This window comes from Ammospiza nelsoni, chromosome 30 (assembly GCF_027579445.1).
Source record: "Ammospiza nelsoni isolate bAmmNel1 chromosome 30, bAmmNel1.pri, whole genome shotgun sequence".
Taxonomy (NCBI): domain Eukaryota; kingdom Metazoa; phylum Chordata; class Aves; order Passeriformes; family Passerellidae; genus Ammospiza; species Ammospiza nelsoni.
This window is the reverse complement of record NC_080662.1, coordinates 208,946-233,810: the sequence shown is the minus strand read 5'-3', so window position 1 is coordinate 233,810 and position 24,865 is coordinate 208,946. Positions and strand designations below refer to the sequence as shown.

The window sequence follows — 24,865 nt, the reverse complement described above, 5'->3', positions numbered from 1 at the left end:
GCTGCGTCCCCCGGGTGTCCCCCGGCCGGGCGTGCCCCATCCTCCCGATCCCCCCGAGTGAGGCCGGGGCGGCTCCGCGGGGCGGCTCTGGGGCGGCGGCGAGGCCGGGCCCTGACCCCGGTTAATGATTCGCCGCTGGGCAAACAGGGCCCGGGGCTGCGGGCCCAGCCGGGGGGCGCGGGGACAGCGAGCCCCGGTGAGGGGGCGCGGGGAGCGCTCCCCGTGTGAGTGGCACAGACGGGAAGGGGTGTCCGTAGCCCGGGGGGAGCACGGGGCAACGGCTGCCCCGGCCGGGGGTCACGGCCCCGGGGTGCCTCGGCCCCGTGCCAGCCGTGCCGCCCGAGGCGGGGCCGGGAGGGCGTTTCCGCAGGGCCCCCTGTTAAAGCGACGGCGGCTCGAGGCGGCGGCGGAGCTGGTGGCGATGGGCAGCGAGGGTCAGCGGGGCCCGGCGGCGGCCCGGGGCCCCGGGCAGGGCGACCCCCGGGCCCTGCGGAGGGACTGCCAGCACCGGTGGGCTGGGGACCGCGGGGCCACTGCGAGCACCCGGGGGCAGCAGCAGCGGGGATGCGGGGCGAGGGCTGCGGGAGGACAGGTGGGGAGGGGAGCGGGACCCCGAGCAAGGGCCCCGGGCCTCAGGTACGGGACCCTTGCCGCAGCGGGAGGGGGCAGAGGCCCTGGTTGCCATGTCGACATGCTGGGGTGGGAGCAGCTCCAGCTCCACAGCCCGTTTTTCTGCTCCAATAACTTGCTGTGGGGGCCCTGGGCCGGGATGAGTGCACAACCGTCCCAGAGAGCACTGACCAGGCACTGGGATAGGGACACACGACCCCATCTCTTCCTCTGTGCCACCCCCAGCCCTAAACCTCTCCTCACCCCATAACTCTCCCCGTGGTCTCCCCCAGGATCTTTGTCAACCGGAGCCTGGCGCTGGAGAAGATCAAGTGCTTTGGCTTTGACATGGACTACACCTTGGCCAGTGCGTTTTGTGGGGATCCTAAGGCAGGGTGGGGCAGTGGTGGGATTCCCCCAGCCCCTGCCCACATCCCCCTTCCCCCTTGCAGTGTACAAGTCCCCTGACTATGAGGAGCTGGCCTTCGCTCTGCTGCTGGAGCACCTTGTTGCCATCGGGTACCCTCCTGAGATCCTGGCCTACAAATATGACCCCACCTTCCCCACCCGGTCAGTTTGTGGAGGGGGTCCCAGGGACGGGAGGGGAGGGCAAGGCAGCCCCCCAGCACTGACAGCTGTATGGTGCAGGGGGCTGGTGTTCGATGCCCTGTATGGGAACCTGCTGAAGGTGGATTCCCACGGGAACCTGCTGGTCTGTGCCCATGGCTTCCGTTTCCTCAAGGGGTGAGTCTGGGAATTCACCACCCCTGGGGCAGGAGGGCATTGGAGGTCCCCCAGGGTGGAGTGCAGCTCCATGCTCCCTCCCCAGAGCCGAAATCCTGCACTATTACCCCAACAAGTTCATCCAGCGGGATGACATGAAGCGCTTCCACATCCTCAACACCCTCTTCAACCTCACAGGTGAGTGAGAGCCCCCATTGTCCTGGCCCTCCCACCACCCTGGGGTGCTGTCCCGCCCTGCACCCCTTCTCACGGCCCCCTCCCTCACAGAGGCCCACCTCTATGCCTGTCTCGTGGACTTCTTCACCAACTGCTCCAGATATGTCAAGTAAGAGGGAGGTGGTGGGCGGGGGCTTGGTGTTGGATCAGACAGGTGTCGATCTTGGGGAGAGCTTCCCTTAGCAGGGCAGCCCTTTCACATTCCCTTCCTGCCTGTTGCAGCTGTGACACTGGCTACAAGCACGGGAACCTCTTCATGTCCTTCCGCAGCATGTTCCAGGATGTGCGCGAGGCCATGGACCACGTCCACCTCTCGGTGGGTGCAGGGGGCAGGGGGCTTGGGCTGGTGGGTGCTGGCAGTGCTGGGGTTTTCCCACCACTCACCCCCTGGGAGCTTTTGGCCAGCCCCACCCCATTCCTCCTGCAGGGCTGCCTCAAGGAGAAGACGCTGGAGAACCTGGAGAAATATGTGGTGAAGGATGTGAGTTGTACAGACCCTAGGGACCCCTCTTCACTCTGCCCCCCTCAGTCAATTCCTCCTGCCACCCCCACGCTCCCCCTCACTGACTTGCCCCTCACTAGCCCCGTGTGCCGCTGCTGCTGAGTCGCATGAAGGAGGTGGGGAAGGTCTTCCTGGCCACCAACAGTGACTACACCTACACTGACGTGAGTAGGGGTGTCCCTGTCCCCCACCTGCGTGGATAACTGCCCTGCACGGTCCCCCCTGCCCTGCATGGGGGAGGCAGAGGGGCTGTGCTGAAGCACTGGCAGGGTCTGCCTTGCCTGGGGGCAGCAGTGATGATGCCAGATGTCCTTGCAGGCCATCATGTCCTACCTGTTTGACTTCAGCAATGAGGACAAGGTGAGTCTGTCCCCATTGTGGGCTGCCTGGGTATTGTAGCAGCAGGCCCCTGAACAGGGTAATAATTAGCATTGATTATATGATTCCAGAAGGCTGATCAATCTCTCTCTTATACTATACTGTATTATACTGTGAGAAAACCCATCACCCTTCAGACAGTCCAGACAGTCCGATACGGCTTTTTCCAGATTGAATCCAAACAACATCACCACAGGCCAGTTAAGAAATCACCCCTTGTTAAACAAATCTCCACAGCACATTCCACATGTTCACAACAGCAGGTGCAGCAAGTGAAGATAAGAGCTGTTGATCATTCTTTTCTCTGATCTTCTTACAGCCTCCCCCAGCACAGTGCCTGGGAAAGCTGTGCCTGCTGCTCTCTGTGGAGAGAGCCCCAGCCACAGGTGGGGGGGCACAGGGTGCCATCAGCACCCTCCTGTGACCCCCTCCCCGTCCACAGGCTGATGTCCCACGGCGGCCCTGGAGGTCTTACTTCGACCTGATTGTGGTGGACACGCGCAAGCCCCTTTTCTTTGCTGAGGGCACTGTCCTGCGCCAAGTGGACACGGTGGGCACCTCTCCCCTGCTGCAGGAGGGGTGGGCACTGATTGGGCCCTGAGGGGCTCCTGTGGGCACAGCAAAGTGGGTTCACGGCCAGTTGGCCACCAAGCAGGCAGAGGTGACAGTGTCCCCATCCTGGGGTGCTCTTGTCCTGTAGGACACGGGGAAGCTGCGCATTGGGACGTACACGGGCCCCCTGCAGCACTGTGCTGTGTACTCTGGTGGTAAGCACCCAGCTGGGCTCTCTAGGCTCTGCGGGCAGTAAGGGGGATGTGCCCACCCCCCACCCTGACCCCTGGCTGTCACAGGCTCCTCAGATGTGGTGTGTGACCTCCTGGGTGTGAAGGGCAAGGACATCCTCTACATGGGGGACCACATCTTTGGGGACATCCTGAAATCCAAGAAGCGGCAGGGCTGGCGCACCTTCCTGGTGGTGCCCGAGCTGGCCCGAGAGCTGCAGGTCTGGACAGAGAAGAGTGGTGAGCAGTGCTGGGCTGGGGACACTGACTTTACCATGCAAGGGGAGGTGCCTGGAGCCTCCTACACCCCTGGATGGCCAAACTGCCTCAGTGGGCCATGCCCGGACGTTCTGTTAGTCGTGCTGGGCAGTGGGTGATGCCCCTGCACTGAGCTGGCCCTGTTGCCCTTGCAGAGCTGTTTGAGGAGCTGCGGAGCCTGGATCTCTTCCTGGCCGAGCTGTACCAGTGAGTTGGTTGGGGTGGGAGACAGGCAGGGGTGGGAGCACACCCTCCAGGTGAGCCCTTAGCTGGGTCTGTTCCGTTGCAGGCACTTGGACAGTGGCAGCAGTGAGCGCCCAGACATCAGCTCCATCAAGCGCCGGATCCAGGTGACAGCCAGGGCACTGTGCCTGCTGGCACACAGCTTAGTTCACCCCCCTGCCACAAATTCCTCTGTGGAGGGCCCCCCAGGAGCTGCTGTCTGCCCTGACCGTCCTGCTGCACCCACAGAAAGTCACACATGAGATGGACATGTGCTATGGGAAGATGGGCAGCCTGTTCCGCTGTGGCTCGCGTCAGACGCTCTTTGCCAACCAGCTGATGCGCTACGCAGACCTCTACGCTGCCTCCTTCATCAACTTCCTCTATTACCCCTTCAGCTACCTCTTCCGGGCTCCCCCTGTCCTGGTAGGCAGCCCTCAGGCCCTGCTGGTCACCCACTGTGCCTCAGTTTCCCTCGCTGCCTGAGCGGGCATGGGGCTGGTGCCAGCCTCTCTCTGTGAGCCTTGTCCCCCCCCGCAGATGGCTCATGAGTCAACAGTGGAGCACTCTCACCGGGACTCGGGGGATGCTGGCACTGCCCTTCCTCCCTGGCTGGCCCAGCATGGTGACCCTCACCAGCAGGTGGGTGGCAGGAGCACAGGGGCAGAAGGACACGGGCATCCTGCCACGCTGACGCCCTTGGGGTCCTGTGCCCACTGAGCCCCTTTCTGCACTGCCTCAGGTCCCCCAGGACTCCAGTGGGGAGGAGGAAGATGATGGAGAAGCCTGAGCACACCCCAACTGCCATGCTGCCCACGGGAGGACATTCAGTGGCCATGGACCACTTGCGCTCATGGCCAGCTGCCACCTCTGGTGGCCACACAGGATGGCTGGTGGCCCTGACTCCTGGTCCCTGTCACATCTGTCCCCTGTCCCTGGGCAGTTGGGACCTTCTCCTGACTCTGCCCAGAGCCAGGAGAGGCTCCCCCCCCCCCCAAGTCTGCTAGCTTCTGCCCGTTTAATTCATATCTGCCTGGTGCCCCTTGAACTCATTCCTCTCCCACCAGCTCATTGCCAGCATGGGGGCATCCAGCACCAGGGTGAACGGGCAGCCCCACTGCAGCAGTTGGGCTCCCAGCACCAAAAGCCCCCTGCCCCTTTAGCCTCTGGGCCTGGCCATGAGCACCGCAGTGCTGGGTGGATGGGGTGGGGCTCTGCAGGTGACACCTGCTCCAGGGGAGCCCTGTGCACCTGCTGTTCCTCTTTTCTTCTTTCTACCCTTTTCTATTTATAAAACGCCCTCAAAACTCCTGGCACTGCAGAGACATAAAGTTGGTTTTAAAAGAAAACTGTTTTGTCCCTGCACCTGAGAGCTGGGGACAAAGGGCAGTCTGCCAGTCCTTGTCCAGCAGCTGGGGCAAGCACAAGCCCCTAGGGAGAAGGTGGCAGCCCTGAGCTATCCCCCGCTCTGCAGAGGGGCCAGGCCAGCAGCACTGCACAGAGCGGAGCCACCCCGTGCCATAACTGCTCTGAGGCTTCTGCCAGCATCCCTGGCTCAATGGCGATGCTGAGCCAAGGCTGGGGTTGGGAGAGAGCAGGAGAAGAGCGTGATGGGGCCAGGAGCACGGCCTGCTGGCACTGGGGGGGTGAGAGCAGGGCTCCCCCACCTTCCACAGCTGCACGGTGGTCACTGTTCACAGCACCTGCCTATCCCCTGCCAGTCTCTTGCCTGGTACTTTGTGCTGCTGCCTGCTCCAAGTGTAGGCACACACATCTCCTCTGCAAAGTTTAATAAATAATCATTTTTTATTTAAAAGCATGTTTAAAAAAAATTTTAAAACATTTCTAAATGTGTTAAAAAAATAATTTTTAAAATATTTTAATATTATAAATATTAATAAATATTTTAATAAATATTTTAAATATTTTAAAATTTTAGTATTTTAAATATGTTTTTAAATAATGTTTTAAATTTTGTTTTAAAAATGTGTTAAAATAATAAAACAAAATTTAAAACATTATTTAAAAACATGTTAAAAACAAAATTTAAAAACTTGATTGTTATTTCGATGCAAACCCTCGGGGGCTCTTGGGCGGATATGAACTCAAGCCCTCCAGCTCTGTTACTTCAGGCAAAGCCTTGTTCCTCCGGAAGAGGAAGCGAGTCTCCTCCTCAGCAGCCAGGATCTCACTGAGGGCTGACACCACAGGGTCATGGTCCTTTAGCATCTCTGGATAGCAACTCCGAGCCCTCTCAATCCTCAGGGAACGCCGCACAGGAGTTAGAAATTTAAATTCTCCGTGTTCAGGCAATTCCCTTCCTCTGTGGAGAGAAGAGCCTCAGGTAAACCCTGCAGAGGACCACGGGCATGCAAGGGTGTGTGCTGCCTGGAGCAGGAGGCTCAGCCTTACCTGGTTGCTGATGTAACCAGCAGCTTGACTGAGGCAGGGAGGGAGGTCATGTGCCTCCCCACCAGGCCTGGAGTTGTTTCTAGAGGATGCCTCTCAGCGGGACAAGGTGTGGTAGGCACCCGAGGAGTGACTTCTTCTACCTTTGCTCCTGGCAGAAAAAGAAAAGTGTTGTTGTTATATTTCTAGAGTCCCATACCTTCCTTTGGTGTTTTCTTATGGCTGTAGATCTTCACAGCACAGACTCCTTCTTCTGCATGTTGCTCCTTCTTAGTCAGGGCACCCACACGGCTCTCCCTGACTGGCCAACCCACCCCCTTTTATCCCAGCTACCCTCACTAGCCACAGCTGCAGCCCAATGAAGGACATTGCAGCTGCAGCCCATCAAGATCAACTGGGACCTACCAGGGCAAGGCCTACAGACAGATATTGAAGTACAATACAGATATTTTACTGGGACTCAAAGGCCACCTCTGCTACAGAAAAAGGCAGCACAGTTGCAGCACTGGCTAGGGGCTACACCTCGGCACTCTGGACAGGGGCAAGGTGCCTGCCTGCAGAGGCTTGCAGGGCCAGGACCCTCCCAAGCTCAGGCAGAAGAACAGTGTCCCATTTTTCAGATCAGGATTCCAGAGTTTCACCACACTCCTTAAGAGGGACACGAGGTGCTGGGACAGACTGTAAACCGTGTTGCCTCCAGGCTTGCAACACCAGGGAGCGCCCATGCTCATCAACCCCACAATGCTCAGGTTACCTGCCAGTTTCTGGCCTGCATCCTTCAAAATACTTTGAGCAGCTTCTCCGAGATCTTCAGCGGGCTACAGGAAAAGCAGAACATGGGTCAGGGCAGGTCTGGCATGGGAATGGAGACCAGAGTTAGAGATGAATGGGAGGAAAGGCTTTTGCTGCTCAGCCTGTGCTGGGGATAGGAAGAGGCTGCAGTATTCCCCTTTGCCCAGTGGGATCCATCAGCACCCAGCTGGCCAGGTGCCCACCCTGCATGGGCACATCCTGCAGCACGGAATGGGACTGGCAGCTCTAAAAGACTTTTTCACCAGTGACTAATGCTTCTAAACTCATTCCAAAACCCAGCCCCTGGATCTTGTGGAACCCTTCCAGAGCAGAGGCAGGGAACACTCACCTCAGCCCCAGTGCTAGCTGCTTCTCTGTACAGTTGCAACACATCAAAGGGGCCACTCCGGGCCAGCAGCTTTGCTTGGCAGATCCAGAATTTGGCAAATTTCTCTGCCTGGGGCACAAGGGACAGCACTGTTGAGATCTCCTCCGCATGGACACCCTGCAAGGAGAAGGGTAATGGTCTGAAGAAAGGTGTCCGTGGCATGGATGAGTGTGTACACCAGGAGGAAGCAGACCGTACCTGACCACAGCTCACAGCACTCTCCAGGAGGAGGCCCTCAAAAGTCTGGCTTTGCAAATCTCCTATCTCTCCCTTGGATAATTTGGTCTAGTATTCCAGAGGGGTGTCAAAGGAGAGAATGCAGTGCTGGCATAATTGGGGCCAGTAAACCATGGAGCAGGGCTAGTGGTCTGTGTTGGTCTGGTCTCTGCCGTCTCCCAGTCAGCTCACTATTGTATTCATATTGCTGTTATTATATTTCTAGAGTCCCATACCTTATGAGCAGTTCTTCCCAGCAGTGTTGTCCCTGCTTCTTCCCCAGGGCTCCTCCAAGGCTCTCCCTGAGCAGAAAGCCCAGCCCCTTTTATCCCAGTTATCTTCATTTCCTACAGCTGCAGCCCAATTAAGTACATCACAGCTGGAGCTCATTTAGAACAACTAGGATTGGGGCACAGCCACTTACACAATTCATATATTTTACAAGGACTCCTACGACAGCTCACTGCCTGCCTTTGGCCTACCCATAACTTTATGAGCACTTGTATTTTCCTATGTTTCCCCTCTTGCCACTGAACACTCGTTACCAACCCCTCTTAGCTACAGGAGGAAATGGCCTCGTCCCCGGGCACGCTTCAGGAGAGGAGAAGCTCATTCAAGCAGCTCCTTCCCTATTCTCACCTCCTCAATGAGCTGCAGGCACTCAGTTAATATGCTGTTTGCCTGGGCTCGGAAGTGCTGCTCTTGTTCCTCGGTTGGCTTGCCCTTTCTGCAGGATGGTATCACCGCCTGCTTCTGAAGCAACCTCATCGGCGGCCGCTTGTATATCCTGCCTTTGGCTGCCAACCACTCCTCCAGCTGTTCCCTGTCCAAGGACAGAGAAATCACAGTTACCACAGCAGACGGTGTCCTCGGAGTCTTCCTTTAGCCAACTTCAGCTGCTTAAAAAGAATCAGTATATCCATCTCAGAAACACAACTGAGCTCTGGGACTGGGAGAGGAAGTCACACTCAAGCCAAAGCCTTGAGGCTGGAGCAGGAGAGTGGCCACACACTCTCCTTGCACTTACTGAAGTGGTGGGAGAGAAACCCAGGGTGCCACCCAACATTATCCCCAACCTCTTCTTTTTCAGGCCATCAACCCCCCCACAAGCTTTTGCTCATAAAAGACTTTGGACTCCATTTCCAGCAGGATGGTGCTGGCTCACTCAGAGCTGCCCCTTACCTGCGCTCATCTGTAGTTTCTGGAGTCCGTGGATAAGGCCGAGCGTGCATGCCACATGCCTTTGGCAGCTCTGGTTTAAGCTGCAAAGGCTGGTTACTTGTATTTTGTGACATGCTTCTTTATTTTTGCAAGGCTTTCCTGTATTTATTAAGATCTGGGTCTTCTTTAGTCTGATGGTTCTATAAAAGAGACACACAAAACTCAGGATGAAAACCTTCCAAACATTCCTCCTTCCCCCAACCAAGTTCCCAAGGCATCACAGTAAGACAAAACCTTGGACTCTCAATTCAGTTGCCTGAGCCCCTCAGATCACCAACTCTCAGTCCATCACCACCCTTCAGATAATCAATTCTCAGTTCATCAAGAGGAGAGGAGTCCTTCTTGTGCCATAGGCTTCCCCTGGAAACCCAGTTGAAACTTTGTGTGTTACCATGTCACTCGTGGCACTGCCCGGAGAACATCTGCCATCCTGACATCTTCTGTCCACGTCCATGCTCTCACCACTGCACACGGACCAGAGCTGCTTCCAGGGTTTTCCTTTTAAGGGTGCTTTGTCCAGTTCCAAAAAGAGCACAGTCTCTCCCCTTTGGGACACCTGTCTCCCCCAAATTTCACCCTCTGGGGCCGAGGGGTCTCAACACTGAACTCTCTTGGCTCTGAGCCATTGCCTCCCCCTGGATGCAGTCTCTGTGTCACAGGAAACATGATTCTGTCCATGGCTATACAAGAAAAGTCCAGCCAAAGGCCACTCCATCATCTCCTGCCACCTAGAATTCTTCTCAACTTCTCTTGGACATCTTTCACTTGCACAAACTTGCATCACACTTGCCCATTTCCTGCTATTCATCCCTATCTCTCTTCTCATTTAGGAGGAGGATCAGCATTTGTAAGGTTTCAGTCATCCAAGAAAAGGGTTAAAAATCTCAAGCTCTGCCTGTCCAGAACTCCCACGCGGCCCTGCCGAGCGCACCCTCCCCTTCTCCTTCTCAGCCGACCTGCTATCAAATTCCAGGGTGGCACAGGCACAGGCACGGGCTCTCCCTGTCTCTCTTTCCTGGGTGGGGATGGCTGCCCGATGACTCTCCAACGACTCTCCACCCTTCCATCCTGCAAGGGCCTCTTCACCTCCCCTCTCTGTCCGAGGCCCTACCTCACCCGGCCGCACGGCTTCCCCTCCTGCGCCCGGCCCGCAGCTGCGCAGGGCAGCTCTGAACCTTTCCCTGACCGGAACCAAAGACAGCTTTCCTGGGAGTCCTCTGCTTCTGACCTCCGTGTTCTCACAGGCCTTTCCATGTCCTCAGTGGCCACTGGGAGAGTTATGCCTCTCTCTGTTCAGAGGATATGTGATTGCCACATGGCAAAGCAGCTGTCAACAGAACGATAACACAACAGCCACCGGGACACAGGCAAAGGAGCAGTCTCCCAAACTGAAACTCCTAACTCCTAAGCTAAACTCCTTTGAAAAACACCTAGTTTGATTAATTGTCAGCTATTTAGCAATCTGTGATATGTCCCCCATTTGGAGTCAGGATCTCATGACCCAGACTTGGGGATGTGGCTTTCAAAGTTTTCTGAATTGCAGCCAGGATGAAAAATTGTTATGACTAAAGTACGTTCTCTTGTGACCCTATTAATCAAACACCTAGTTTGATTAATTGTCAGCTATTTAGCAATCTGTGATATGTCCCCCATTTGGAGTCAGGATCTCATGACCCTGACTTGGGGATGTGGCTTTCAAAGTTTTCTGAATTGCAGCCAGGATAAAAAATTGTTATGACTAAAGTACGTTCTCTTGTGACCCTATTAAGCAGTGATCCTGAGTGAGACCTTCTGAGCTCTCTTGGACTGCTGGGGGCTGTGACCAGCATCTCCTGCTGAGTGAGCCAGCAAACTCTCACATTTGCTGTACTTGGAGGAACATTTGTGTTCTGGTTTCAGATTGATTGGTTTTAGATTTTAGCTTGCTTTTTCTCTATGTGCTTTAACCATCCAGTAAGTAAAGTGAAGCTTGACAATGAATTTTGTTGTGCTTTCACTTTAATATTAAACCTGCTTTGGCCTTTGCCAGTCATTCTTTAAGCAACCACTCACTTAAAGCATGAAAGATTCAAAAGCTTCCTACTTACATGCTTGAGTTTAGAGACCGTCCTGAGGGTGAAGTCGGTTGATTCGTCCAGTGCTTTAAAAGGGTCTGTAAAAGTCCAACAAGTTACCAGGTTATTTAACAAATTATCAGGCTATTTATCAGCCATAAAAAAAAGCAGAGGAATTAAGTATCTAACCCACTGCTGGTTGTCTGAGACACAGGAGCTTAGGAGCAGCTTTTAGAAATCAAAAACCCGTCAAGGAATACTGAGAGAGCAGGAGAAGAGTGTGATGGGGCCAGGAGCACGGCCTGCTGGCACTGGGGGGGGTGAGAGCAGGGCTCCCCCACCTTCCACAGCTGCACGGTGGTCACTGTTCACAGCACCTGCCAATCCCCTGCCAGTCTCTCGCCTGGTACTTTGTGCTGCTGCCTGCTCCAAGTGTAGGCATACAGTTCTCCTCTGCAAAGTTTAATAAATATGCATTTGTTATTTAAAAATATATTTAAGACAAAATTTAGATATTTGATACTGTCATGGTTTAAGCCTGGCACAATGCCAGCGCCCCATGAGGATACCTCTCTCTGGTATCTGCTGTGAGATGTGATGTGACCTGGAATAAGAACTGCAGGCTCTTGCTTAAAAGAAAGAAAAAAAAAGTTTATTAACTAGACTGCACGTGGAAGAAAAAACACACAAGGAAAATGAAAATCTTACAACAGCATTCTCCTCCCGCCACCAAATTCCCAATACCATACATCTTCCAAAATCACCAACTCTTAGTCTGGCACCACCCTCCAGAACACGCAATTCTCAGTTCATCCAAAAGGGAGGAGTCCTTCTTGTAGACATGGTATCTTCTTCCTTTCCATGTTCAGTGGTCTCACCACCGAACTTGGAACCAAGCTGTCTCGAGGGTTGTCTTTTAAGGATGCATTGTCCCACTCCAAAAGGCACAGTCTCTCCTTTCGAGACATCTGTCCCCCCCATATTTTTAGCACCCCCTGGGGCCGAGGGGTATCCACACTGCACTCCTCCTGGTTCGGAGGCCCGGGTCCCCCTTGAATAGAGCCTCTGCAGCGCACGGAAAAAGTCCATAGCTATACAAAAAGCGTCCAGCACATGCCACTCCATCACCCTTTCCACCCCCTGGGGCTCTTCTTTCTCTCTCTTGCTCAGACCTTCCTCTCCTTTACTCAGTTCCTTCTTCACCCTCTAAATTCATATCTTCTCCAGGGGAAGGGTAATGCTCTGCTAAGTTTTCATTATCCACAAAGGGGTTAAAAGCACTTATACTCGGCTGGACACCTTGCGGGAGTTTCCCCCCCCAGTCCTTCTCTGCAGCCGTGCGGCCCTGCTGCAGGCACGTTTATGGAATTTCAAGGTAACAAGCACGGGCTGCCTTCTCTCTCTCCGTCTCCCGAGGCGGGGGCCGGGCAGAACACCTCTGGTGCTCCTCCATTCCTTCCATTCCTCCACCCTTGGGCCCCTCCGGGTCAGGGCACCTCCCCCAGGCCACGCGGCTCTCCTCTCCCCCAGCCAGCAGCAGAAGCTGGGCAGAGCAGAGCTCTGACCTCTTTCACCGCAGGAGCCCAAGACAGCTCCCAGGGGCGCACCTCTGGTTTTTAACCCCTGTGTTTTCGCAGAGGCAGATCTAATTTTCAGTGGTCGTACCAAGTACCAATCTTAAAATCTGAGCATCCATGTGGAACAGCATGGTGCAGTATAGCAGTTATGAACAAAAATTCTGCCAATTTTTCTGTGAGAAAAAGGTTATCACTGTTGCTGCCGAAGTTCTGCTTGTTGTTACGGTAATTACGGGTCGTTGTTGTTAATAGTTGTTTTTGTATCAGTAAAAGCCCTGGCTGGGGCGAGTTAATGGCCCTTCTCTGAGACAGTGAAGGGTACCTCCCGAACAGTGAAGGAGAAGAGACTTTGGAGGGGAGGGATGTGCAAAATAACTCTAAGGACCAGCATGCTGTGTGGGACCCCTGCTCCAAACGTACTGAGAAAACCCCAAAAACAACGAGCCACCTAAGAGTTGAGAGATTGGAGTGATGTCTGGACGTGAGGAGCAGAGTGCTGAGCCTGCAGAGTTGCGGAACACCTCCGGAGTCCCTCTCGCCCTGACCACGGGAGTCGTCCCCGGCGCCGAGAGCGGACGGGAAGGAGCAGAAATAAGCAACGATGGAGGATCACGACGCCTTTACAAGCTCTCACTGGGACTAGACCCTCAGCTTTGTCCTTAACAGACAAAACTGTGTGTATCCCTCTTGTCTGAGTCGCCCTGGGAGAGACGACGGGAAGCTGCAGATCCGTCCGAGCTGCCCAATCCCGAGCTGATCACTTTTTAATATAAGCATTAAAAAAAGAAAAGAAGTCTACTTGTCCTGTTTATTTCAGCATGGCTAGATGTGGCATAGCATCCCACACCGTGCCGTAGTGCTGTCAAAAATAGCTTAGAAACAGTTGTAAATAGTTGATAGATTGTTAAGCATGTACTGTTTGTTTGGTTATTATGTTGTACAAGGGCAGTTGTAAGAAATATGGTACTCACCGTGCCCTAACACACCTCAGTAAAGTGCACCATGAGCCAGCCTGGACAGAACTGTAATGGCCAATCAAGTGCCTTAAACCTTCCTGCAAATGAAAGTCCAAACAGAAACCAATCCAAACGGACAGAAAACAGGATAAAAAGGAACATCTGACCCAGTGAATCCGTGCCGCTCCACCTGGAACATCGGGGACATAGCTGCTCAAACAAATCCAGCGCCGGCGCTACAGCATCCCCCACGGGAACGTTCCTGCTCGGCCCACAGGCCATCATGCTTTAGGCCTTATTTTAAATGATAATAAATGCTGAAATACCTTTAGTCCCGGGCGCGTGTCCCGTTTCTAACAGCACGGCGTGACCCGGCTCTGGACGGCACGACACGGCCGCTCACGGCTCGGCATCTATCACCGCGGGCAACGCCCCGCCCCGACCCCGCCCAGCCAATCACAGAGCCACGGCCGGCGCTTGGCTCTCCTCATTGGTCGCTTTGAAGAAGGCGGTGGCTAATAACGGCAGCGCGAAGGTTGTCGGGAGTGCCGGCGGCCGTTCGGCGGCGGCGCCCGGGATGGAGCGGGCGGGAGCGGCGGGTGAGTGAGCCTCGGGTGAGGGACTCTCGGAGCGGGAGCCTCGGAGCGGGGTCTGAGGGGTCCCGGTGCTGGGGGTGCGGGTGGCCCAGGGGCCGTGGGGGCGGAGAACGGAGCTAGCCGGACCTGCGGTGCGGCGGAGCTGCGGACCCCGTGGGGCGGGTACCTTGTGGGGAGGCCCGAGTTCTGTGGGAGCGCAGAAGGGGCACAGATGGGCTGGTGGGAAGCTGCTGAGGGCGGGCGGTGTGAGTAACGATGTGTGAATCCGCGGCAGGTGCCCACGAAACGGGCCCAGGGACGCGGTCTGGGAGGAGTGGGAGTGTGCTGGAGGGTCGTGCTGCTCTTGGGCTCAGTGGAAGCCTTTCCTTCTGCAAACTGAGCCCTGCCCAGCTGAGGGGTTGAGTGGCATCACACTGTGAAGGTCAGGAAGCTTAAGTGGCAACGAGCCTCTGGGCAATATCATGTGCAAGGGAGTTCCTGGGAACAGCATTGCCAGGCTCCCCAGGCAGGGAGGTGTGCAATGTAGTGTTTGAGAGTAACAGAAATCCAATGTCATGAGTTCTTAAATACTGAGACTGTCCTGTGTGCAATGCATTTCCTGCCATCTCTTTGCAGCAAACTGAGGAGCCAGCTGCAGAACTGCCAAGTAGCCAAGGAAAGGCTGAAATGCACAAGTGCCAAGTAAGTTAGGAGGATGTTGGGCTTGGATGAGATAATATGTAAAGGTCTGAGGTATAGCTGGCTCTCCCCACTGACCAGTATCTACCTTCTCTGGCCTGTGTACAAAGAACCAGCTCCTGTCTGGGCTCTACCCTGGCACCAGTCTGTCGTTACTGGCAGCAGAAGCAAAGGAATGGTTTGAGTGCTGGCGTTTCCCAGTGGCTGATGGTGTCTCTTCTGCATATTTTATGTAACTCTGAAACTTTCTTATCTCAGCTCCTGGCTCTGGCAGTCTGGGAACCTCCAAACCCGCTACCTGCCAGACCACTGCCTGCAGGAATGTCTTGGTTTGGAAAGACAGGTGCCTGCTAAGGAAGGCAGGAGCCTCTCCTGAAATGGAGAATGTAAACCCTCCCCATCCCTCCGAATTGCTATAAAGTTTAAGTTAAGGGGCTCTCAGGCAAAAATGTGGGAGCAGAAAATAACAGTTCTTTAATACGAAAAAAAAAAAAAGGATAAAATAAACAGTGCAGTACACTAGAACAACACTGACAGAGTCAGAACCCAACCTGACACCCTGTGGATCAGGGTGTTGGCAGCAGTCCCATTGGAATTGTGGCTCAGCCCTCCTGCAGGGTCAGGGGTGGTTCTGTTGGAGCAAGGGGATCTGCAGAAAAGGATGTATTCTTCCTCTGAAGATCCAGGGGAAGAAGAGAAGGCAGCTGTTCCTCTGGGGAATCCCAGGGACTAAGCCGTGCTGGTGATTCAAAAACTTCTGAATTATATGTGGATAGCAATGCTTGGCTCCTCCCTCTGGGCTCAGATCTCCCAATGGGATGTTATAGTTCTTACAGTCATGCAGTGGCATTCAATAGTATGTTAGCAGCAGATGTCCCCTCCCAGGGAGATGTGATTGTGGTCATTCAAAGAGAGAGATAAAGCAAACTGCCCACTTGACAAAGATAATCTGCCATACAGATGGTAATCGAAAATATCTTGCATGGCAATCTTCAACAAGGAATCATTTTGGTTAATTTTGTTGTCCATAGAAGTTTTGTGACAACCTTGGATGTTAGTGGCTTGCCTTTCTGATGCCACACAAAAGAAAATTAATAGTATGTGGTAGTACTCCGTGACAGGTTTTTGATTTCTAAAAGCTGCTCCTAAGCTCCTGTGTCTCAGACAACCAGCAGTGGGTTAGATACTTAATTCCTCTGCTTTTTTTTATGGCTGATAAATAGCCTGATAATTTGTTAAATAACCTGGTAACTTGTTGGACTTTTACAGACCCTTTTAAAGCACTGGACGAATCAACCGACTTCACCCTCAGGACGGTCTCTAAACTCAAGCATGTAAGTAGGAAGCTTTTGAATCTTTCATGCTTTAAGTGAGTGGTTGCTTAAAGAATGACTGGCAAAGGCCAAAGCAGGTTTAATATTAAAGTGAAAGCACAACAAAATTCATTGTCAAGCTTCACTTTACTTACTGGATGGTTAAAGCACATAGAGAAAAAGCAAGCTAAAATCTAAAACCAATCAATCTGAAACCAGAACACAAATGTTCCTCCAAGTACAGCAAATGTGAGAGTTTGCTGGCTCACTCAGCAGGAGATGCTGGTCACAGCCCCCAGCAGTCCAAGAGAGCTCAGAAGGTCACACTCAGGATCACTGCTTAATAGGGTCACAAGAGAACGTACTTTAGTCATAACAATTTTTCATCCTGGCTGCAATTCAGAAAACTTTGAAAGCCACATCCCCAAGTCAGGGTCATGAGATCCTGACTCCAAATGGGGGACATATCACAGATTGCTAAATAGCTGACAATTAATCAAACTAGGTGTTTTTCAAAGGAGTTTAGCTTAGTTAGGAGTTTCAGTTTGGGAGACTGCTCCTTTGCCTGTGTCCCGGTGGCTGTTGTGTTATCGTTCTGTTGACAGCTGCTTTGCCATGTGGCAATCACATATCCTCTGAACAGAGAGAGGCATAACTCTCCCAGTGGCCACTGAGGACATGGAAAGGCCTGTGAGAACACGGAGGTCAGAAGCAGAGGACTCCCAGGAAAGCTGTCTTTGGTTCCGGTCAGGGAAAGGTTCAGAGCTGCCCTGCGCAGCTGCGGGCCGGGCGCAGGAGGGGAAGCCGTGCGGCCGGGTGAGGTAGGGCCTCGGACAGAGAGGGGAGGTGAAGAGGCCCTTGCAGGATGGAAGGGTGGAGAGTCGTTGGAGAGTCATCGGGCAGCCATCCCCACCCAGGAAAGAGAGACAGGGAGAGCCCGTGCCTGTGCCTGTGCCACCCTGGAATTTGATAGCAGGTCGGCTGAGAAGGAGAAGGGGAGGGTGCGCTCGGCAGGGCCGCGTGGGAGTTCTGGACAGGCAGAGCTTGAGATTTTTAACCCTTTTCTTGGATGACTGAAACCTTACAAATGCTGATCCTCCTCCTAAATGAGAAGAGAGATAGGGATGAATAGCAGGAAATGGGCAAGTGTGATGCAAGTTTGTGCAAGTGAAAGATGTCCAAGAGAAGTTGAGAAGAATTCTAGGTGGCAGGAGATGATGGAGTGGCCTTTGGCTGGACTTTTCTTGTATAGCCATGGACAGAATCATGTTTCCTGTGACACAGAGACTGCATCCAGGGGGAGGCAATGGCTCAGAGCCAAGAGAGTTCAGTGTTGAGACCCCTCGGCCCCAGAGGGTGAAATTTGGGGGAGACAGGTGTCCCAAAGGGGAGAGACTGTGCTCTTTTTGGAACTGGACAAAGCACCCTTAAAAGGAAAACCCTGGAAGCAGCTCTGGTCCGTGTGCAGTGGTGAGAGCATGGACGTGGACAGAAGATGTCAGGATGGCAGATGTTCTCCGGGCAGTGCCACGAGTGACATGGTAACACACAAAGTTTCAACTGGGTTTCCAGGGGAAGCCTATGGCACAAGAAGGACTCCTCTCCTCTTGATGAACTGAGAATTGATTATCTGAAGGGTGGTGATGGACTGAGAGTTGGTGATCTGAGGGGCTCAGGCAACTGAATTGAGAGTCCAAGGTTTTGTCTTACTGTGATGCCTTGGGAACTTGGTTGGGGGAAGGAGGAATGTTTGGAAGGTTTTCATCCTGAGTTTTGTGTGTCTCTTTTATAGAACCATCAGACTAAAGAAGACCCAGCTCTGAATAAATACAGGAAAGCCTTGCAAAAATAAAGAAGCATGTCACAAAATACAAGTAACCAGCCTTTGCAGCTTAAACCAGAGCTGCCAAAGGCATGTGGCATGCATGCTTGGCCTGTTCCAAGGACTCCAGCGACTACAGATGAGCGCAGGTAAGGGGCAGCTCTGAGTGAGCCAGCACCATCCTGCTGGAAATGGAGTCCAAAGTCTTTTATGAGCAAAAGCTTGTGGGGGGGTTGATGGCCTGAAAAAGAAGAGGTTGGGGATAATGTTGGGTGGCACCCTGGGTTTCTCTCCCACCACTTCAGTAAGTGCAAGGAGAGTTGTGTGGCCACTCTCCTGCTCCAGCCTCAAGGCTTTGGCTTGAGTGTGACTTCCTCTCCCAGTCCTAGAACTCAGTTGTGTTTCTGAGATAAATATACTGATTCTTTTTAAGCAGCTGAAGTTGGCTAAAGGAAGACTCCGAGGACACCGTCTGCTGTGGTAACTGTGATTTCTCTGTCCTTGGACAGGGAACAGCTGGAGGAGTGGTTGGCAGCCAAAGGCAGGATATACAAGCGGCCGCCGATGAGGTTGCTTATGAAGCAGGCGGTGATACCATCCTGCAGAAAGGGCAAGCCAACCGAGGAACAAGAGCAGCACTTCCGAGCCCAGGCAAACAGCATATTAACTGAGTGCCTGCAGCTCATTGAGGAGGTGAGAATAGGGAAGGAGCTGCTTGAATGAGCTTCTCCTCTCCTGAAGCGTGCCCGGGGACGAGGCCATTTCCTCCTGTAGCTAAGAGGGGTTGGTAACGAGTGTTCAGTGGCAAGAGGGGAAACATAGGAAAATACAAGTGCTCATAAAGTTATGGGTAGGCCAAAGGCAGGCAGTGAGCTGTCGTAGGAGTCCTTGTAAAATATATGAATTGTGTAAGTGGCTGTGCCCCAATCCTAGTTGTTCTAAATGAGCTCCAGCTGTGATGTACTTAATTGGGCTGCAGCTGTAGGAAATGAAGATAACTGGGATAAAAGGGGCTGGGCTTTCTGCTCAGGGAGAGCCTTGGAGGAGCCCTGGGGAAGAAGCAGGGACAACACTGCTGGGAAGAACTGCTCATAAGGTATGGGACTCTAGAAATGTAATAACAGCAATATGAATACAATAGTGAGCTGACTGGGAGACGGCAGAGACCAGACCAACACAGACCACTAGCCCTGCTCCATGGTTTACTGGCCCCAATTATGCCAGCACTGCATTCTCTCCTTTGACACCCCTCTGGAATACTAGACCAAATTATCCAAGGGAGAGATAGGAGATTTGCAAAGCCAGACTTTTGAGGGCCTCCTCCTGGAGAGTGCTGTGAGCTGTGGTCAGGCACGGTCTGCTTCCTCCTGGTGCACACACTCATCCATGCCACGGACACCTTTCTTCAGACCATTACCCTTCTACTTGCAGGGTGTCCATGCGGAGGAGATCTCAACAGTGCTGTCCCTTGTGCCCCAGGCAGAGAAATTTGCCAAATTCTGGATCTGCCAAGCAAAGCTGCTGGCCCGGAGTGGCCCCTTTGATGTGTTGCAACTGTACAGAGAAGCAGTCAGCGCTGGGGCTGAGGTGAGTGTTCCCTGCCTCTGCTCTGGAAGGGTTCCACAAGATCCAGGGGCTGGGTTTTGGAATTAGTTTAGCAGCATTAGTCACTGGTGAAAAAGTCTTTTAGAGCTGCCAGTCCCATTCTGTGCTGCAGGATGTGCCCATGCAGGGTGGGCACCTGGCCAGCTGGGTGCTGATGGATCCCACTGGGCAAAGGGGAATACTGCAGCCTCTTCCTATCCCCAGCACAGGCTGAGCAGCAAAAGCCTTTCCTCCCATTCATCTCTAACTCTGGTCTCTGTGGGGGCCTGATTAAATATATGTATTGTAAACATATGTATGGCAGTGATCTCTGTATTGTATTGTCCTGATCCTAGTTATTGTAAATGGGTTGTAGTTGTGATGTTCTTGATTGGCAGCAGCTGTAGCCCGTGGAGGTAGCTAGGATAAAAGGGGTTGTGACATTCAGAGAGGGCTGGAGAGGAGCTCCGGCAGAGAAGTTACAACGACACTGCTGAGAAGATTACAACAGGTCTCCATTCCCATGCCAGACCTGCCCTGACCCATGTTCTGCTTTTCCTGCAGCCAGTTGAAGATCTCCGAGAAACTGCTCTCAATGTTTTGAAGGATGCAGGCCAGAAACTGGCAGGTAACCTGAGCCTTGTGGGGTTGATGAGCATGGGCGCTCCCTGGTGTTGCAAGCCTGGAGGCAACACGGTTTACAGTCTGTCCCAGCACCTCGTGTCCCTCTTAAGGAGTGTGGTGAAACTCTGGAATCCTGATCTGAAAAATGGGACACTGTTCTTCTGCCTGAGCTTGGGAGGGTCCTGGCCCTGCAAGCCTCTGCAGGCAGGCACCTTGCCCCTGTCCAGAGTGCCGAGGTGTAGCCCCTAGCCAGTGCTGCAACTGTGCTGCCTTTTTCTGTAGCAGAGGTGGCCTTTGAGTCCCAGTAAAATATCTGTATTGTACTTCAATATCTGTCTATAGGCCTTGCCCTGGTAGGTCCCAGTTGATCTTGATGGGCTGCAGCTGCAATGTCCTTCATTGGGCTGCAGCTGTGGCTAGTGAGGGTAGCTGGGATAAAAGGGGGTGGGTTGGCCAGTCAGGGAGAGCCGTGTGGGTGCCCTGACTAAGAAGGAGCAACATGCAGAAGAAGGAGTCTGTGCTGTGAAGATCTACAGCCATAAGAAAACACCAAAGGAAGGTATGGGACTCTAGAAATATAACAACAACACTTTTCTTTTTCTGCCAGGAGCAAAGGTAGAAGAAGTCACTCCTCGGGTGCCTACCACACCTTGTCCCGCTGAGAGGCATCCTCTAGAAACAACTCCAGGCCTGGTGGGGAGGCACATGACCTCCCTCCCTGCCTCAGTCAAGCTGCTGGTTACATCAGCAACCAGGTAAGGCTGAGCCTCCTGCTCCAGGCAGCACACACCCTTGCATGCCCGTGGTCCTCTGCAGGGTTTACCTGAGGCTCTTCTCTCCACAGAGGAAGGGAATTGCCTGAACACGGAGAATTTAAATTTCTAACTCCTGTGCGGCGCTCCCTGCGGACTGAGAGGGCTCGGAGTCGCTACCCAGAGATGCTAAAGGACCATGACCCTGTGGTGTCAGCCCTCAGTGAGATCCTGGCTGCTGAGGAGGAGACTCGCTTCCTCTTCCGGAGGAACAAGGCTTTGCCTGAAGTGACAGAGCTGGAGGGCTTGAGTTCATATCCGCCCAAGAGCCCCTGAGGCTTCCCCGCAGGAGCGGGCTGCCTTGTACACATTCCCCTGACTGCTCTTGCTGCCCCTCAGATGTAGGGGGGAGATTTTGGCACAGAATAGGTATCTATCTGTGGTCATTTTACCAGAAATGAGATTTCTGGGATGCTGTGATCACTACCACCAAACCATCAATGTGGTCAACCACCAATGTTTGACCACATGATAAGACATGGTGTGATGTGACATTGTATTATATAGCGCTCCACATGGTACTGTGTGATATCATGCCACGCCTTGTAATGCCATGCTACTCGTTGTCCTGCTGCACTGTGGCCCACCATGCCATTTGCTGGCCATAGCTGGGGCAGAGGTGACAGTTTCAGGCAGCTGCCAGGGTTCCACTATGAGATGCCCACCTCTGTCACCTCCCAGCTGTGGTGCGGGCATGGAGACAGAGTAGTGGAGGGTCCTGCATGGGTCACGGTGGTCCCTGGGCTGTGGGGTGGCCCCCCATGCCCTGGATTTTCACCCAAAAAGCAGCCAAAGCAGACGGATTTTCCCATCCGTGACTCCATCCCCCATGAGTAATGAGCTGAGCCATGCTGTCCTAGAAATCTTTTTATTTCCACCTCCATCCACATACAAGTTAAAAGCAAAAATAAATAAGGGGTACAACAAGTAAGTACCAAAGCAATGGGAAGACACAATAAATAAATACATATATATAATCTGGGATGGCTCGAGCCCATGGGGCCCGGAGCTGCTATTTCACATGAAATAGATGAGGAGGGAGGTTGTGTCCCAGGGGTTGTACTTAGTACATACAGCCTGAAAACCGGTGACTGCCGGTTGGGTTGGGTTGGTGCAGGGTCTTCAGTGCCTGCTCAGCTCGTAGGTAGCGATGTTCACCTGGTCTGGGGTGTTGGTGATGCCCACGGGCTGGCGGGGCTGCAGGGATGTGCAGATGAACCAGCCAGGGAAGGCGGCTGACTCGAAGCGTGTGGTCCCCTCAGCTGGGCTGTCTAGGCGGTAGAAGATGAAGCGGGTCAGCTCCACGCTCTCAATATCCCTCCTGATGTCAGCTTCCTACAGCCAGAGGGGTGAAATGGCGGTCAAGGTTGTCCATAGGTTGACTTTATGAGTTAAAAATTAAAAGTTCTCTCCAAAATTTGCCCTGAACCAAGACAAAGGTGGAATGGAGCCCCCAGCCCCACAGAGGACAGACTGCTGGGACCCCTTGCTCACCTCCAGCTGCAGCACAGGCTTGGTGCCACTCATCACACATGACATGTAGAGCTGGTAGCCCTTGATGCCCAAGGCCACCGGCACCCTCCCAGAGCCTGGAGCGCCCTGCGATGACCGGGGACGGTACAGAGCAATGTTGAGCTTCACTGCAGAGAGAAGGGACAGGTAAAGGGGTGCTCCTGGGCTTGTGGAGTGGCTCCTGGGTGGTCCAGGGTTTGGGGACAGGGACATTGGGATGGGACCATGTGCTCTCACCTTTCTGTCCAGCAGAGGGTCCCTGTAGGTGCAGGGCCACCAGCTGGGTGGGTGACTCCAGTACGAAGCACTTGTGGTCAATGTCCAGGATGTCAAAGGACTGGGAGCGAGTGTAGCGGAAAACGGGTGCCCTGGTATAACTGCCCTTGATGCACTGGAAGGAGACAGGCTCTGTGGGGAGAGAGACAGTCAGGAGGATGCTGCTCTCAGGTCCAAGAATGTCCCCCAACAATACCCTCTGGCTGGGGTGCCAGCCCTGACATCACCCTCATACCGAAAATATCATCCAAGAAGCTGCCAAGGTCACTGTCTGCAAAGTCCTTGCGTGCCGGCTGCTTCAAGAGCTTGGTCACAGCCACCACCAGGACAGCAGCCTGGCGAAAGGTCCTGGAAAGGGGTCCTTTTGTCACTGTCACCTGGATGCCCACCCCAGGCGATGTCCCCTCCAAGTCCAGCCGGGTCTTCTGCGGAAGAAAGGGGATGTAGGGTGAGAGCCTGGCTTCCATACAACACGGACCCCACCACTCCCACCACCACAGCCTTACCTTCTGCGGGCACAGACAGCTGGGGCCATACAACGTCTCCTCATTCAGGCTGAAAGGCAAAGGGACGTAGTGAAGTCAGGGTCAGGAATGCAGCCTCACATCCCCAAAGTCCTCTCTGGCATGTCTGTTCTTACCTGCTGCTCTCCAGCATGTCCAAGTCAGGGACGAATGCCATTGCCGCTACTGACTGAAGAGTCCTGGGCTGAGACTTCACAGCACCTGCAAACTTCTGAGGCGCTTGCCTGCTCCTGCCTGTCCTGCCTGCAGTGCTGCTTGGCTGCTCTCTGAGCCCAGCGTCAGCGCAGCTGCTTTTCAAGAGCCTGTAGAAGGAAGCACCGTCAGAGTGGGATTTCCAGGTTTCGCAATGCCTGGTTTTGCCCAATTGCTCTGTTGAGACTGGAGGGCTGAGGGGGGCTGGTTGCCCCCAAGCAGTGCAGTGGGGAGGCAGAGCATGGAGCAGAGCAGGGGATACTCCAGGACCAGATATGGGTCAGAGCTGGGGATTATCCAGAGCTGGGTTGTGGGGCACAGCAGAAGGATGCTCCAGGGCTGGTGTGTGGGGGCAGAGAGCGGAGGGGTGTTTGGCGTTGATGTGTGGGCCCTGTGACCATGTGCCGATCTGCCATTTGGTTGACACAGCAGGGAATTGGAGTCAGAGCCAGCTCCGACCCCAGTCCCAGCGCCAGCCCCAGCCCAGCTGGGACAACACTGTCAGGGCCGGGGACTGTGGGTGTCCCGGACGTGGCCGGTGATGCAAGCGCTGCCTCTCCACCATTTCCCCACTGCTTCCTCCCGTACTGCCCAGACCCCCGGTGCCACGGTCAGCTGTGCCTCCTATGTCACCCCTCTTGTCCGCACTGCCCCAACACCAGTGGGTGCAGGACCCTGCTGAAATAAATAGGGAAGGAGATCTTTCTCCTTTTTAATGCCTTTATTAAAAATCAGCTTGGGTGGGGAGAACCGACAGTTTGCGCTCACACCGCTGCAGCTCCCAGGAGCGGCACAGAGGAGGAAAAAGAGTGCAGCTGTGTCTGCTGGTCTGAAGGCAGAGCTGAGGCTTCAGAACACCAGAGGAGTCCCAATCTTTGGGTTTGACATTCGAGGTCCTCTTTCTAGCCAACATCTTTTAGGTTAGGGTGAGGGGTAAAAAGGGTCTTAGCGGATACTGGATTCTGTTCCTCACGTCTAGGCATCACTTTGATCTCTTAATTCCACCGTGTCTTGGGTTTTTTAGGGGTTTTTCCTGCTAGATTTGGTGAGGGGTTTCCTCATTTGCATGCCAACCCCGATGTCCCCTCCTCTTGGTAGTCCCGGGTGCCAAAGGGGCATTACTAACCATCAGGAACAGGTAATTAAAGGAAAACTATTAACAACAGAGGATTACAACATGAAATTATTAACAACTAATAGTTAGAACTCCAATGTGGCAGCAGTTGGCTTGTGAACTCTGTAACCTTTAATAAATGGACAACTTTTCTACTCATAACACTGCTGTCCGCTCAGTTTCTTGTGACCTGGGGACATGGCCTTCAGAGACATGGCCTTTAGGGGCCTTCCTCATCCTCACATCCATCTGGTGTGCTGGAGATTGCGCCATGCTGGGAGGGCCGGGGATGTGCGTGGCCAGGCTTGCGTGGACTCGGGCTGTTGGGGTGTTTTCCTGGCACCCGTTTCACTTCCTGAAAGTGCCATCCAGCCCTGCACACTCCCGTGCCCGAGACTGCACCACCATGACTCACTGCCAGGAAATTGCCAGAAAAGCAGAGTTCCCAGAGCACCTCCTGTGCCCTGCTGGGCATCCCGCATGGCTGGATATCC

At 53.8% G+C, this 24,865-nt stretch overlaps 4 protein-coding genes across 12 annotated transcripts; 2 read left to right on the top strand and 2 right to left on the bottom strand.

Annotated features, from left to right (window-relative positions):
* The first annotated feature begins 109 nt into the window (after positions 1 to 109).
* Positions 110 to 5,634, top strand: LOC132085422 (cytosolic purine 5'-nucleotidase-like). The gene is made up of 18 exons (XM_059490890.1): positions 110 to 510; positions 903 to 976; positions 1,062 to 1,179; positions 1,258 to 1,353; positions 1,439 to 1,530; positions 1,621 to 1,678; positions 1,792 to 1,885; positions 1,997 to 2,050; positions 2,152 to 2,235; positions 2,390 to 2,431; positions 2,892 to 2,999; positions 3,150 to 3,216; positions 3,301 to 3,471; positions 3,645 to 3,696; positions 3,779 to 3,839; positions 3,961 to 4,137; positions 4,252 to 4,353; positions 4,454 to 5,634. Exons 1-18 carry the CDS (start codon positions 125 to 127, stop codon positions 4,499 to 4,501), a joined length of 1,884 nt encoding a protein of 627 aa, XP_059346873.1. The 5' UTR covers positions 110 to 124; the 3' UTR covers positions 4,502 to 5,634.
* LOC132085423 (cytoskeleton-associated protein 2-like) lies at positions 5,499 to 13,740 on the bottom strand. Of its 5 annotated transcripts, none has more exons than XM_059490894.1 (8): positions 13,651 to 13,740; positions 10,825 to 10,889; positions 8,699 to 8,877; positions 8,156 to 8,415; positions 7,262 to 7,417; positions 6,875 to 6,938; positions 6,124 to 6,271; positions 5,499 to 6,034 (listed from the first exon to the last, which is right to left on the bottom strand). In XM_059490894.1, exons 4-8 carry the CDS (start codon positions 8,282 to 8,284, stop codon positions 5,773 to 5,775), a joined length of 759 nt encoding a protein of 252 aa, XP_059346877.1. In that variant the 5' UTR covers positions 8,285 to 8,415; positions 8,699 to 8,877; positions 10,825 to 10,889; positions 13,651 to 13,740; the 3' UTR covers positions 5,499 to 5,772. The 5 variants fall into 5 exon arrangements, with proteins under 5 accessions (XP_059346877.1, XP_059346878.1, XP_059346874.1 ...); XM_059490895.1 differs by having other exon boundaries at positions 8,156 to 8,412; XM_059490891.1 differs by having other exon boundaries at positions 8,156 to 8,339.
* Positions 13,741 to 13,861: 121 nt separating this feature from the next.
* On the top strand, positions 13,862 to 24,533 carry LOC132085338 (cytoskeleton-associated protein 2-like). 5 transcript variants are annotated; one of them, XM_059490745.1, is made up of 9 exons: positions 13,862 to 13,923; positions 14,536 to 14,601; positions 15,868 to 15,932; positions 17,704 to 17,882; positions 18,243 to 18,426; positions 19,213 to 19,320; positions 19,882 to 19,945; positions 20,549 to 20,696; positions 20,786 to 24,533. In XM_059490745.1, exons 4-9 carry the CDS (start codon positions 17,770 to 17,772, stop codon positions 21,027 to 21,029), a joined length of 861 nt encoding a protein of 286 aa, XP_059346728.1. In that variant the 5' UTR covers positions 13,862 to 13,923; positions 14,536 to 14,601; positions 15,868 to 15,932; positions 17,704 to 17,769; the 3' UTR covers positions 21,030 to 24,533. The 5 variants fall into 5 exon arrangements, with proteins under 5 accessions (XP_059346728.1, XP_059346727.1, XP_059346729.1 ...); XM_059490744.1 differs by having other exon boundaries at positions 19,165 to 19,320; XM_059490746.1 differs by lacking the exons at positions 13,862 to 13,923; positions 14,536 to 14,601 and having other exon boundaries at positions 15,919 to 15,932; positions 18,170 to 18,426; positions 19,165 to 19,320.
* IL1B (interleukin 1 beta) lies at positions 21,876 to 23,222 on the bottom strand. The gene is made up of 6 exons (XM_059490659.1): positions 23,182 to 23,222; positions 23,048 to 23,096; positions 22,777 to 22,966; positions 22,503 to 22,673; positions 22,248 to 22,393; positions 21,876 to 22,088 (listed from the first exon to the last, which is right to left on the bottom strand). The coding sequence occupies exons 1-6, from the start codon at positions 23,220 to 23,222 to the stop codon at positions 21,876 to 21,878; spliced, it is 810 nt and encodes a 269-aa protein (XP_059346642.1).
* Positions 24,534 to 24,865: the final 332 nt, after the last annotated feature.